General features: G+C 49.0%; 1 protein-coding gene across 1 annotated transcript in view; it reads left to right on the top strand.

Annotated features, from left to right (window-relative positions):
• Positions 1–12,812, top strand: part of DNAJB12 (DnaJ heat shock protein family (Hsp40) member B12) — a 266,802-nt gene that overhangs the window by 154,528 nt on the left and 99,462 nt on the right. Inside the window, exons 5-6 of the mRNA XM_086922276.1 lie at positions 9,745–9,824; positions 10,795–10,904. Of these exons, the coding sequence (XP_086778402.1) occupies positions 9,745–9,824; positions 10,795–10,904 (190 nt within the window). The remainder of the gene's footprint in view (positions 1–9,744; positions 9,825–10,794; positions 10,905–12,812) is intronic.

The raw sequence follows: 12,812 nt of genomic DNA, 5'->3' as shown, positions 1-12,812 counted from the left end.
AAATGTGTAATATAATTTAAGTCCCTCACTGTGCAGCTTCAGATATGTTACGGTGCCCAGTAGTAGTCCATATGTGTGCTGAAGCGAAGATGGGGGTGCACAGGCAGAGGCATTTATCATCTGTTGGAGGAGCTCTGATCATGACTAATGTTATTGACTTGATGGTTTCAGTTTCCCCGTAGTTACCTGGAAGCTATGGTTTCCACAGAGCTCGCCATGTAGATTATGTGTCTGGTACCAAGAACACATGAAAAACTTCTTTTACAAGTAACGTGGCAGACTGTAGCTTTCAATATATTTATATGCTCCAGTGTTGTCCTTGGGTAGAGGTTTGAAGCTCATTTAGTGCTAAAATGGTATAAAGTGGTTCACATCGCAGTGCAGAGAACCCCCACTTTTAATGGGTCAGACCCAGAACATTTCCTTGGTCCCCAGAGGCTGGGCCATAGCCTTAGCCACTGCGAGGGACAAAGAAAACAGACAGGTATTTTCCACATCCTCCTTTGGACTGAACTCGTAGAAATATTGTGAAGTTAGGTATCAGGCAGACTTGTAAAAGAAGTTCTTGAAGGGTATAGAATAGATAAGAAGACTTGCCCTCCAGAAATTCCGAATTAGTTTACACACACTGTGTTGCCTTTCATAATTAGTGTTGTATACATGCAAATCTAATTAACCATAATAACTCGATGATAATGAATGTTGCTAGAATTAATAAAATATAAATCGCGAACATTGTTCATCATGTATTCCTAACCAGTTAGTTTAAGAAGCTCCCTATTTGCTTTGTCTTGCTACATTGTTATGCTGTCTTGCTGCAGAGCCATGTAACATACCCCACATAGGAGCTGCAGAGCTCATGGTCTTCAATATGTTATCCATACAGACAGCATGTCCACCAGCATCTGGCTTTGGTCTCTACCCCACCCTGATTGGGAAGAGCTAATATACCTTTTTCTCCATAGCATCTCTATGGAGCTGGTGGGGCACCTATCCGTTGAAACACCGATGATGAGAGAGTGGCAACATTTAGCTGAAAACAATTCTTTCATTTGAACCATTGTGAAGCATAAGTGCAAGTTACTTTCTAAACCCTGCTCGTGGGGAAACCATAGTTTTAGGAAGGTAATTTTTTTTAAAGAAAGTTTCTACCTCCTTACTGCTAGTCAATGTTAAGCAGTGCAGAAATGAAGAATGACTCCATATGACCACCTCACAACACAAAATAAATAATTATTATTTTGTACAAACACGAGCAAAACTGGAACTAGCACACTCCCTTTTAGGTCTTATTCTTAGGCCTAATGCACATTTATGCTAACTGAATATACCGAGACGCATTGTCTATATTAATATATGTCAAGACCTGGGGCATACGTTAACATAGCATATGTATTGGGATTCATCTCCCTAGGCTCCATAAAAGGTTCCCTAGATATTGGGGGAGAAAATAAATGTATTATTGTAGAAGAATTAGGTTTAAATACACACATGTAGGGTTAAAATATAATACGAAGCAGTTGCCTTGTTGGTGCAAGTTTTAGTAATTAGTTGTCCAAGTGGATAAATATAAATCCTGTATACCAGTGGCAAGTGCTATCAACATCAAAAATAGCATGGGCGTGGCTTGGACGCCGATGGCGATGGTCGCCTGAGAGCTCGGCTCCGGGACTGAGCCTGCTTTTATCCTGCAGATCGAGGATTTTGGGGCACCCCGACCCCCACAAATCGAAGATCGGGTTGAGGCCGACCTGGTGAGGCACCCGGGGACGCCTGAAGACTGGCTGTTCTGTCAAAAAAGCGAAGTTGCGGAGGAAATGGAGCAGAGCCCAAGATGGCGCCCGGACCCTCTCGATAGCCTTGCCGAGACCCCTGGCCCGGAGAAGTCTGCCAGATCTGCGTGAATCTTCTCCACGTCTCATCTTCCCGAGAGGCGACCGTCCGGCTGGTGGTTTGGGAGGGTCTGGACGCCGTGGTCATCCCTGAACTGATTGTTAGTCGCTTTTCCCGGTGCAGACTGGTCGCGGCCGGCCAGAGGCCCTGAGCGGAACGACAATGCCACTCAAAACGATCGGCTACCTCCCGCCGCGAACCTGACTTCGCCGGATCCCTGGGAATTTTATGGGCGGCACGGCGACTTGGCGTCATAGGGATTCTGGCTGCACTGGTGGTTATAATTCGAGGTCTCCCTCGACCCGACGGGCCTACTCTAGTCGGCGCCGATCGCCCCCGCCTCCCCCTTGGCGGCCTCCGGGGTCTCAGCGGTGGTACATCCCGAAAGATCGGAGAAATGGCAGGACTTGGCGAGGACGATCGAAGGCCCTCTTCAATACGACCACACACCAAGGGACCTACAGCCGACGCCCACACTTGGTGGAGAACCTACCGAGCTCTCTCCCGCGAAGCACGTCCACCATGGGAAAACCAAGGGGACCCAAAGGAACCACCCCGGCCGCCTCGGACACGGAGGCACCGGACAAGGACGATCGAGTTGACCCGGAGTGCTCTGGTGGTCCCCACCTACAACAGCAATTCGACCGGATCCTGGAGGCGATCGCAAATACGCAAACTGCCCTACAGCAAGACATTGCCCAGGTTGTGACGAGTTTGGGCCTCCTTAGGGCAGACCACGGTAAGCTCTCGGACAGAGTCAAAGAGGTGGAGAGCTCGGTGAAGGTCCTGGAGCCGGCACAGAAGACTCTGGCTGCAACGGTGAGGGATGCCCTGTCCCGGATCGATGCCTTGGAGAGACGGGCAGAGGACGCTGAAGGGCGTAACAGACGGAACAATATTCGTGTGGTGGGCCTACCGGAAAAGATCGAAGATGGCGACATGGTGGCCTATCTAGAAGCTTGGCTCCGGACTGTGGTGGCCCCGGAAGGTCTGTCCTCCTTCTATACCCTGGAACGTGCACACAGAGTGCCGGCGAGGCCACCGCAACAAGGTCGCTCCCCACGGCCGGTGGTGGCGCGCTTATTGCATTTTCGGGACAGGGACCTGCTCCTCAACGCTGCCAGGCACCATGGCCCTTATCAGGTGGAGAATAGTCAGGTGAACATTTTTCCAGACTATACTTATGAGACCCAACGAAAGCGGACCTCTTTTCTAGCGGTCAAGCGTGAACTCCGGAGCGAGGGTATTCAATACTCGCTCCTCTTTCCTGCGTGGCTCCGCATTATCCTTGACGATAAGACCCAGTTCTTTGATACCCCAGAGGACGTCTGCACTTGGCTTGAACTATATAGGGCTGGCAAGGATGGTTTCGGCTCTTCCACCCAGTCTACTACGGAACCCGGTCAGCAACGACGTTACAAGAGACTTTGGAGCCGCCGCGGCAAACCGGGCAAGCCTTCGACAGTAGACTATGGCGGAGCGGCGAGGAGTGCTGGAGATGGTTTCTAACCTGTCTGGTTCACAAGGCGGCCCCATTGTTGAAGAATCGGAACCAGGCAGCGAGGGGGCTCATTCGGACACAGAGGAATCAGAGACTGATAGTGTTCACTTGCCAGTGGTTACTCCGGACTCGGCTGAGGGCATGCTGGATGGGCAGGGATGAACTCGGGTGAGCTGATTCCATTTGGGCGAGGGTTGACCGGGGGGAATGTGGAGGATGCGGTTAATGCCATGACTCGTTGGTGGGGTTGGGGGGCCCTGATCTGGTTGACACTCTTGACTTGGGGCTCGACTTAGTCTCGGTAGACCGAGACTCGATGGCCCATTACTGGCGCCCGGCCCGCACCTAGCCCTTAAGGCTTCCCTGCGGTGGCGACCGCAGGATTAGTCGGGGAACGGGGGTTTTCCGGGGACACGGTTTGGATGGGAACTAGATGGTGCTATTTGGGTCCTGTTCTGGGGTGGGTGGGGAGGGGTTTGTTTCAGACGAGGTTGAGTTGTTGTTGGGGGGAATGGCCGCCATTAGTGTTGACTTGACTGTTGCTTGTTTTTTGTTTGGGCGTTGTTGGGAGGGCCCGGGAATGACGATGTGGAACAATGGCTGAGATCGCAAATGTAAAATGCATCACTTGGAATGTGCGGGGCTCCACACTATGTCCAGATGTCACAAGGTTCACGCTTATCTAGTGCCTAGAGGGGTGCAAATAGCGCTGCTGCAGGAGACACATCTCACCAAGGCGGAAGGGGCGGCGCTGCAACGTAGGTGGCGAGGGCAGGTCTACTGCACTTCATACTCAGCTTACGCGAGGGGGGCGCTAATATGGATAAGAGCTGGGGTTCCCCTGCAGGTTTCAAGATCGGTGGTAGATCCGGAGGGTCGCTAAGTAGCTATCTCTGGTACATTGGGGGGTGGGGACCTGAATATTTGTTGTGTTTATGCACCTAATGTGGACCAGCTCGCCTTCCTCTCCGGGTTGTCGGACTCCTTGGCCCATTTCCTCTCGGGAACCCTCCTGCTAGGTGGTGATTTTAACTCGGTGGTGGATGTGGACGCCGACCGCTCACACCCCCCCACTCCTGGACTCCCCGGTCCGGCGGGTGGCTAAAGGTAGGAAGGAATGGCAGACACACTGGGGGCTGACGGATATCTGGCGAGCACAGCACCCCAACACTAGAGACTACTCATTTTTTTCTGGCCTGCACGAATTACATGTGCGGCTAGACGGATTTCTAGGGTCAGCGGAGTTGGTGGCTGCGGCGGTGCGCTCTGAATATTTGGCTAGGACCATCTCTGATCACAACCCCCTCCTAGCGGACTTCCGTTGGTTCCCCGGGACCCCTAGTGTACCTACTTGGAAACTGCGCCCAGAGATACTAGAGGATATAGTCTTCAGAGCGGACCTGGAAGACAAAACTTCTGATTATTTTGCGACCAATGGGGGCACTGCTGGATCGAGAGCGTCAGAGTGGGATGCGTTTAAGGTAGTGGTCAGGGGCTATTGTATCTCTAAGAAAGTGGGAATGCGACGTGTCATCCTTGATGACTTGGCCACAGCTGACCGGAAGCTCCGCGAGATGGAACTTCGCCGCCCGGCCATCCGGAACTTCAGGAGCGTACTGCCGCGGCGAGGGAGGCGGTGGCAGCGGAGATCGAAAGACTGCGCTGTTTTGATTATAAGGCCTACACCACCAGGTCGCTCGCGGAGGGGGATAAGTCGGGCGCGCTTTTGGCTTGGTTGGCCAACCCCACGTGCCGGACCTCCCTGACGACGTCCATGCGCACCGCGGAGGGTCTTGAGGTGTACACACAACCGGAGATATTAGGTTGCTACCAACGCTACTACGAACGGTTGTACCGCAGTAACCCGGCCCGAGACCCCACCCTGATTGATGATTATCTGCAACCCTTAGAGATTCCCGCGCTGGAGACAGAAGTGGCGAAGGCCCTAGGCACCGATATTGAACTGGGGGAAATCCGTAGCGCCATAAAGGGGATGGCGAGAAATAAGACCCCGGGCCTTGACGGGCTCCCGGTCGAGTTCTACTCCACCTACGTAGACCTACTGGCGCCCCGACTGCTGATAGTCTACAAAGAGGCGAAGCACTTGGGACGACTCCCCAGCTCGATGTGTGAGGCCTTAGTAGTTCCCCTCCTCAAACCTGGTAGGGAGTCAGCTGACCCGGCGTCTTACCGACCGTTATCAATGTTAACGGTCGATTATAAGATCCTAAGCAGCATACTGGCATTGAGGCTGCTAGGGCACATGCGCTCCTTGGTGCACGAGGACCAGGCAGGATTCATCCCAAAACGTAACACGACCATGAATATTTGCAGGTTGTTTCGCTTGCTAGGGGAATCGCATACGGAGGCCCTGTGCCCGTTGGTCCTTTCGGTCGATCTGGAAAAGGCCTTTGATAGCCTAGAATGGGCTTATTTGCGCAGAGTGCTGCTGAGCTTTGGTCTAGGGGAGGGCTTTATCAGGTGGACCACGGTGCTTTATGCCTCGGCGTCGGCCAGGGTGAGGGCAGGCCCGCTGATCTCCCAACAATACCCAGTAGAACGAGGCACGAGACAGGGATGCTCGTTATCCCCATTGCTCTTCGCGTTAGCGGTGGAGCCACTGGCGCTGTCAGTCCGATCCGGAGTTGCTTTCGGCGGATTGCGGACCTTATCTGGTCAGCACTATATCTCACTGTATGCTGATGACCTGCTGCTCTTCCTTTAGAATTCGGACACTGCTTTGGATGGGGCTGCTGAGGCTCTGACATCCTTCGGGGAGGTCTCGGGCCTTAGGGTGAATTGGGCCAAGACCTGTCTGTTTCCGGTTCGTAGGGGAGAACCCAGACCCGACACCAGCAGAGAGATTAGGTGGGAACCCAGCTGCCTCAAGTACCTGGGGGTATACATAAACCATGACCCCGCCGACCTCCTAGACGGAAATATAGCCCGTTGTACTCGCGCGTTGCGAGGTAACATGGATTTTTGGGCTACCCTGCCGCTTTCGGTGGCGGGGCGCATTGCACTGTTGAAAATGGTGGCACTTCCCCGGTTGCTATACTATTTTAGAGCGCTTCCGATTTGGATCCCGCCGGCCACCTTTCGGCTTTTGAGATCCATGGTGGTGGGGTTCCTCTGGGGACAGGGCCGCCGGAGAGTGGCTCTCAAGACCCTGATGAGACCAAAGTCGGAAGGAGGCCTTGCGGTGCCAGACTTTGAGAAATATTATCTGGCAGCTCAATTGCAGACCTTCACCCAGGAGATAGCGAGAGAGTTCCGAGGCCCGGAGGAGGGGAGGGGCAGGGGATTGCCCAAGCATGTTATTTCCTTCATCGCACTACGCCAGCGTCTGGCCCTGCAAGACCTGACGCTCGAAGAAAGGACTATCAGGTTATGCTGGAATCGCGCCCACGCCCGGGGGGAGCTGCGACTCCCATATGCACCGGAAATGCCGCTGGGGATGTTAACGGCCTTACCGCACGGGGGAGACTGGTCGCGCCTAGGACAGTGGGAAGATGCAGGATTGCAATTAGTAGGGGACCTTTATGAGGATGGGGTGTTGCTGCCCTTCCAGGAGATCTTGGACCGTTTCGACGTTCCCCGAGGCGACTTCCTCCTGCACACGGCTTTGGTTAGAGCGATTCAGACGCACTGGAAAGTGGTCTGGAGGAACCGCCTACGTCTCCGGTGTGCCAATACGTTATGATGTCCGCGGGGACTGTTAAGGCAGTCACGTGCTTATATAATAGATTGATTAACGAGGGTTTGCCCCCGCTCACCACACTACGGAACCGCTGGGAGGCTGACATAGGGAAAGAGATACCAGAGACGACGTGGTCACAACTTTTGCGCCGAGCCTGGAAGGGAGCGCGCCATGCCCGGTTTCAACTGGTCCATTTTGATGTACTCCACAGGGCCTATTTGACCCCGGCGAAAATTCAGCAATACTTCGCCACGGACACAGCGGATTGCCCCAGATGCCGAGGGTCTGAGGCAGACCTTATTCACATGCTGTGGTCCTGCCCGGCGCTGTCCACATACTGGCTTTTGATCGAGGACACTCTTACTAGGGTCACTGGGAGAACCTTGACGGTCGACGCGGCGGTGGGGCTCCTTCATTGGTTCCCGCATACCCCTAAAAATAAAATTTCGAGCAAATTTATCGATTTAGGGCTCGTTCTCGCTAAACGAGAGATAACCAGGAATTGGAAGGCACGGGTTGGTCCAACGGGAGCTAAATGGCACAACGAACTTCTGAAGTGGGCCACAGGGGAGAGCACTCTGCGATACCAACTGGCGAGGCGGCAGCAGTACGAGAAGGCGCTAGAAACAGCATTGGAATGGGAGACAATAGTGCAGGCCCTTAGAGATTACTGCGCTTCCAGCGATTCCGAGGATGATGATGCAACACACCTTGAGTCCCGTTAGTCGTCCACGACACTGATCTCTATCCAGTCACCCAGGGTTTCTTCCCACAAGCTCTTTCTACACGTACCACTACACACTGATGGCGGGGTTGGGTGGGGGGAGGGAGCGGAACCAAGAGACTGCTGGGGAGGGGGGGGGTTGTTTTTTCTGTTAGGTTGATCTAGAAAAGCAGATGAAGGCCGTTGGATTCTCCAGATCAGCTTCGACTTTATATCGGATCCCCACCTGTGTTTTTTTGTGTAAGAAGACGCCGCCCGACCCTCGGGTTGTGGGCTGAATGGCTGTGTACTCAAGATGTTTTCTCACGGGGGATCGGATGTTCCTATCTTATTTCCCCTGTAGATATGTGGTTGATCTGACATGTAACTTTGGCTAATTCCTGCAATAAAAATATATTTAAAAAAAAAAAACATCAAAAATAGCATTTGCTTCTGGTGGTTTTTCCTGAAAAACCTTAGCAGCGTACTGGATTGGCCTGCGTTTTTTTCTGCAGATGTATGGGAAAGAAGTAACTATATATCGTTGGCAAAGGGGAATGGCTTTCTTAGTAATAATAACAATTTTCACCATGGTAAAGAGGTTACATCTGCAAAACACATTAACCTCATACTTAACCACTAAAGCATTTTCTCCCTTGTGGAAAATCTTTGTGTAAACATTATACATTGGAGTATGCAGGAAAATGTACACTAGTCATGGATTTTTTGGAGTGCCCCCTGTTTAAATTCCAGAAAAGTCGCAATTTTTTTTTATACGTTGGTGAAATCGAACCGGAACAAATTCACACCTTTTTAACATTGGACTTGGTGAGACTAGCCAATGTTCTCAATCCATAAGAAACAGGAAAGGAACAGTCCATGGAAATGAGACATTGTATCCTCAGCACTGTGTGAATAAATGGCTCTTATCGTCATGCACAATGCCCTTCACATATAAAGCGCTGGGAGATGAGAGAGATTGTTTATAGTTGTAAGCGTTTGTACTCTCCCTTTCAAAATCGCGCACACTAACAAACCTAACCCCGTATGTGGCTCTAATTAGTGAGTAATTTATCCAATTCAGTATGATTTGCTTGTCAGTACCTGCAGATAGGACTGAAAGGTATTTTTTTTTAAAAGAATGGGATGGGATGGCCTCACACACCCTATGGGTGTCCTACTTCATCATTGGCCATCCCTTGCTCGCCAGAGAATCTTCTAGTGGCGGGCGGCCCTCATTCTGAGTTGAGGAACTATTCAGGGATGATCCGGGGAATGGGGATCCAGGTAGCTAAAAACCTTTACTCCTACCCGTAACAGAACTGTGCCTTTATTAGGGGGTGGTGTGGGGATGATTAAAACAAACACTCAAACACTTGAGGCTTAATTTCACAGCTCATGTCCTTATGGGTCAACATGTTTGAGCCCTCAAATCCTGCTTGCCCCTATCTGAATTCCTGTCTACACATATACACACCCACTCACTGCACTCACATACCTACTATACTAGTTCCTCGTGGCTGGTTATGGCAAAAATTGATTTTGCACTTTGTCAGTGTTGGGATCCCATACTTCGGGAAAATCACACCTCATGCAGAAGTGAGGTGAGGGATCCTTGTAGATACACATTGATCAAAGGTCTCTCCCTGGAAGTGTCACTTAGTTGTGCGCCTCTATACTCCTCCCGATGATTTGGTCAGTCAGTTCATGAGCTTCAAAGAGCTGTGTGCAAACTTCACATTACATGTTGAAAATGTGCAAAGCGTCAGTGACTTGTGATATTAACACCTGTATTTTTCACTGACATGAAAATTATTATTAGTTTCCCATTTTTAGCACTAGGTATAGAAACGTACTTAGTGGAACAATATTTTAGATTAAGAAACAATGCTTTTTGTGGATGTGTATGCAGCAAAAAAGTCTTAGAACCTCATATTTTCCCACCAGGTAACGTCCATGTGTACAGCAATGGTCGGATGCGGTACACCTACCAGCAGCGTCAAGACCGGAGGGAACAGCAGGGTGATGTGAGTAGCCTTCATGATCAAACTTCTGAAGTTATCTTATTTAGTCATTCAAAAGCATATTAACATCGAAGGTATTTGCTAAACATCACAAGTATTTTCTAGGTATACTTTATATAATTTAGGCTATGATGGTTTTACTCACGCACATTTCTAATTTCATCTCCCCACCTTCCTGCCCCCATCTCCCATGCCCCCCTCCCCCGAATTCCCCGGCAAGTTGCAGCTTTCAAGACTTAAAAACCAGAACCAGGAGCCAAATGAATCTCCCCCACAAACTCGGAGTCTATCCTTTTTAGGCGTTATTCCTGTTCTCCGCTCCCCAACCCCTCCTTTGCTTTACATAGTATGCAAGGAGGAAGCAGCACACCTGATGTTTTCTGCCACCAGGAGCAGAGATATGGGAAACAAGATGGCAAACTTAAAGCTCAGCGTTTCTGTTGTCCTCAGTATCTAAAAGCATAATAGAAGTTAAAAGCTCCAGGGGTTGGAAAAACTTCTTTTTTATTTGGAACTTTACTTTCCAATTATTGTTATTCTAAACTAGATGCAACCGTTTTTTTCTCCACTTATATTGCTGGCCATTGAATGATTATATCTTGTGCCAGCCAGCAATTTCCCATCCCTTGCTGGTGTTTGCCCTCATGTATTTTCATAGTGGATTTCTTTGCATATTATTATAGCCCCCTAGACCGCACAGACTTGTGAAGGAAACTGCCTACAGTATCCTCTTCAGCAATACTTCCTGGGCCTATGCACATAATAGAACTAATAGGTAAAAGATGGTTCCTTGTGGGCGAGACAGTCTCCTTAAACTGTCTGACAAAAGATGGTGTTGGTTCTTAACAGGCTAGTTTCAGCAATGGGACGGGTTACCTGTGCATGTTTTGAGATGTGTCATTGTGCAAAAAAATAATATTTGTTGACTTTCAGTGTAATATTTATTTTCTTCTTCTTCGAACCATTCCTCCAGGGTGGCCTTGGATTGTTTGTACAGCTGATGCCGATCTTGATCCTGATCATTGTGTCTGCCTTGAGCCAGATGATGGTCTCCAGCCCCCCGTACAGCCTTAGCCACAGACCGTTAGTATACATACCATTTATTTTCAGTGCAAATATAATGTCCGGTAGCTATTTACTTGCTTTTGTTGTTTACTTTCTCCCTGGATCGTAAAAGTTTTTCTTTCTTGTCCCAAAATCTTTGACTTATAAAATGATTTCGAGCACAAAGGCTTCTCATTTAAGAGCTAGATCAAGGTATTACTTTCCTTGTTTCTCTGATCTGTGCCACCCCATGTTTTGTTTACAGAAACCTAATCTAGCAAAACCAGGTACTGCATATTCGTTCAGGTTGTACCGCCATGCCTTTTAGGTTCTGTGACTGTCACTGTTCCTTGTTGGAGGGCCTGTCCTGTGAAATAATTTACAGGGTTGGCTTACCTGATACTTACCATACATTAGGTCAGAAGGCAATGCTCACTAATGGTGCTGTAGACCTTCAGTGTCTTACCTTAAACCAAAAATTATCTTTTCAATACTTTACCTGAACACATATCTAACTGAACAGGCAAGATATCAGTCTGAGAACTATATGAGAAGTGAGCTCGTCTTTTCCATGTTCTGTGATGGATGTCTCAAAATAGGGTTATTCAGAAAATGAAGGTTAAATTATCATGAAACATTGCACTTTATTAACTTCTTACATGTGCGTGTCTTGCAGAGAAATAATCAAACATTGCACCAATACGAGGTTAAGGTTTACTTTTACCATGTTTTTTACAATATGATACCTGTATTAATGAAGATCCTACAGTCATAAATGCTTTACTAATTCTAGCTTGTGCGTGGACTCCGACTTTTCTTTACATACATATATATTGTTCATGTATGAATATAGGGTTCCAGTATCCATAGGATGAACAGCAGTACTATCAGGTGGAATGTTTTCCTAAATGTAGCTTTAATAATTGAGAAATAACAATTTCGCGTCTACATTGCAGCATCATTGCTGCAAATGGTTTTGAAAGTCAATACCCGAAGCAAAAAAAAAATGCAGTCTAATAGGCCTACACAGAAAGTTGTGAAAAAGGCATCCTGTCTCTTTAAAATTCCAGGAGCTTCCCCTACTGATAATGCATTGTATTCGCCTTTGCTCAGTAATTCTGCAACTACTGAGATATCCAACAAAAAATGATATTAATAATTCCAGATTGGCATAGGCAGTTGTAGTGTCTGGACCTCCTACAAATGTCCGTGGAACCACACTGGAGGCTTATATGTAAGCCCGTTTTGCTGACCAGACTTCAGCGACAAAACCTGACAACAGCCAATTCAAGTTGACTGCATGGCCCCTGAAGTCAGACAGGATGCTTTCCTCCAGAAGCAGAAGTTTTAAATGCTCACCCTGACCCAAATCTTGTCTGCTCTCGACCCTGGAGACTAGATTGTGGTGTTGGATCTGCAGGATGCCTGTTTCCACATTTTCATCCTTTGGGCCCATCAGCACTTCCTGCGGTTCGTTGTGGGAGAAGAGCATTTTCAGTTTACTGTGCTCACCTTTGATCTAACCAGTGCCCCTCGGGTATTATGGAAGTGATGGCTGTGGTGGCAGCACACCTTTGGATTTCATGGGTGCCTGTCTTCCCCTACCTCAACGACTGGCTGTTAAAGGTGGGCACTCTCCAGACAGTTGTCAACCACCTCCAGACTACGGCGAACCTCCTGGCATCTTTAAGGTTCACTATCAATGGGCTGGTGCCACACTTGACTCCTTTGCAGACGTTCCAATTCATTCATCTGGCCCCTTCTGGACACCGTTCTGTTTCGTGCTTTTCCCCTGGCAAAGAGCGTCCAGGATGTTCAAGCTATGATCTCTGAGAGATTGCCTCCGCTCTCAGTTTAGCAAAGTCACATGTAGGTTTGTCATTTTCAAGACCCACTTTTAACAGCTATACAATGTGTGTGATAAAGACAAGATGTTCTTGGAGTGTT

The sequence above is a fragment of the Lissotriton vulgaris genome, chromosome 5 (genome assembly GCF_964263255.1).
Source record: "Lissotriton vulgaris chromosome 5, aLisVul1.2, whole genome shotgun sequence".
Taxonomy (NCBI): domain Eukaryota; kingdom Metazoa; phylum Chordata; class Amphibia; order Caudata; family Salamandridae; genus Lissotriton; species Lissotriton vulgaris.
This window is presented reverse-complemented; position numbering and strand designations above follow the sequence as displayed.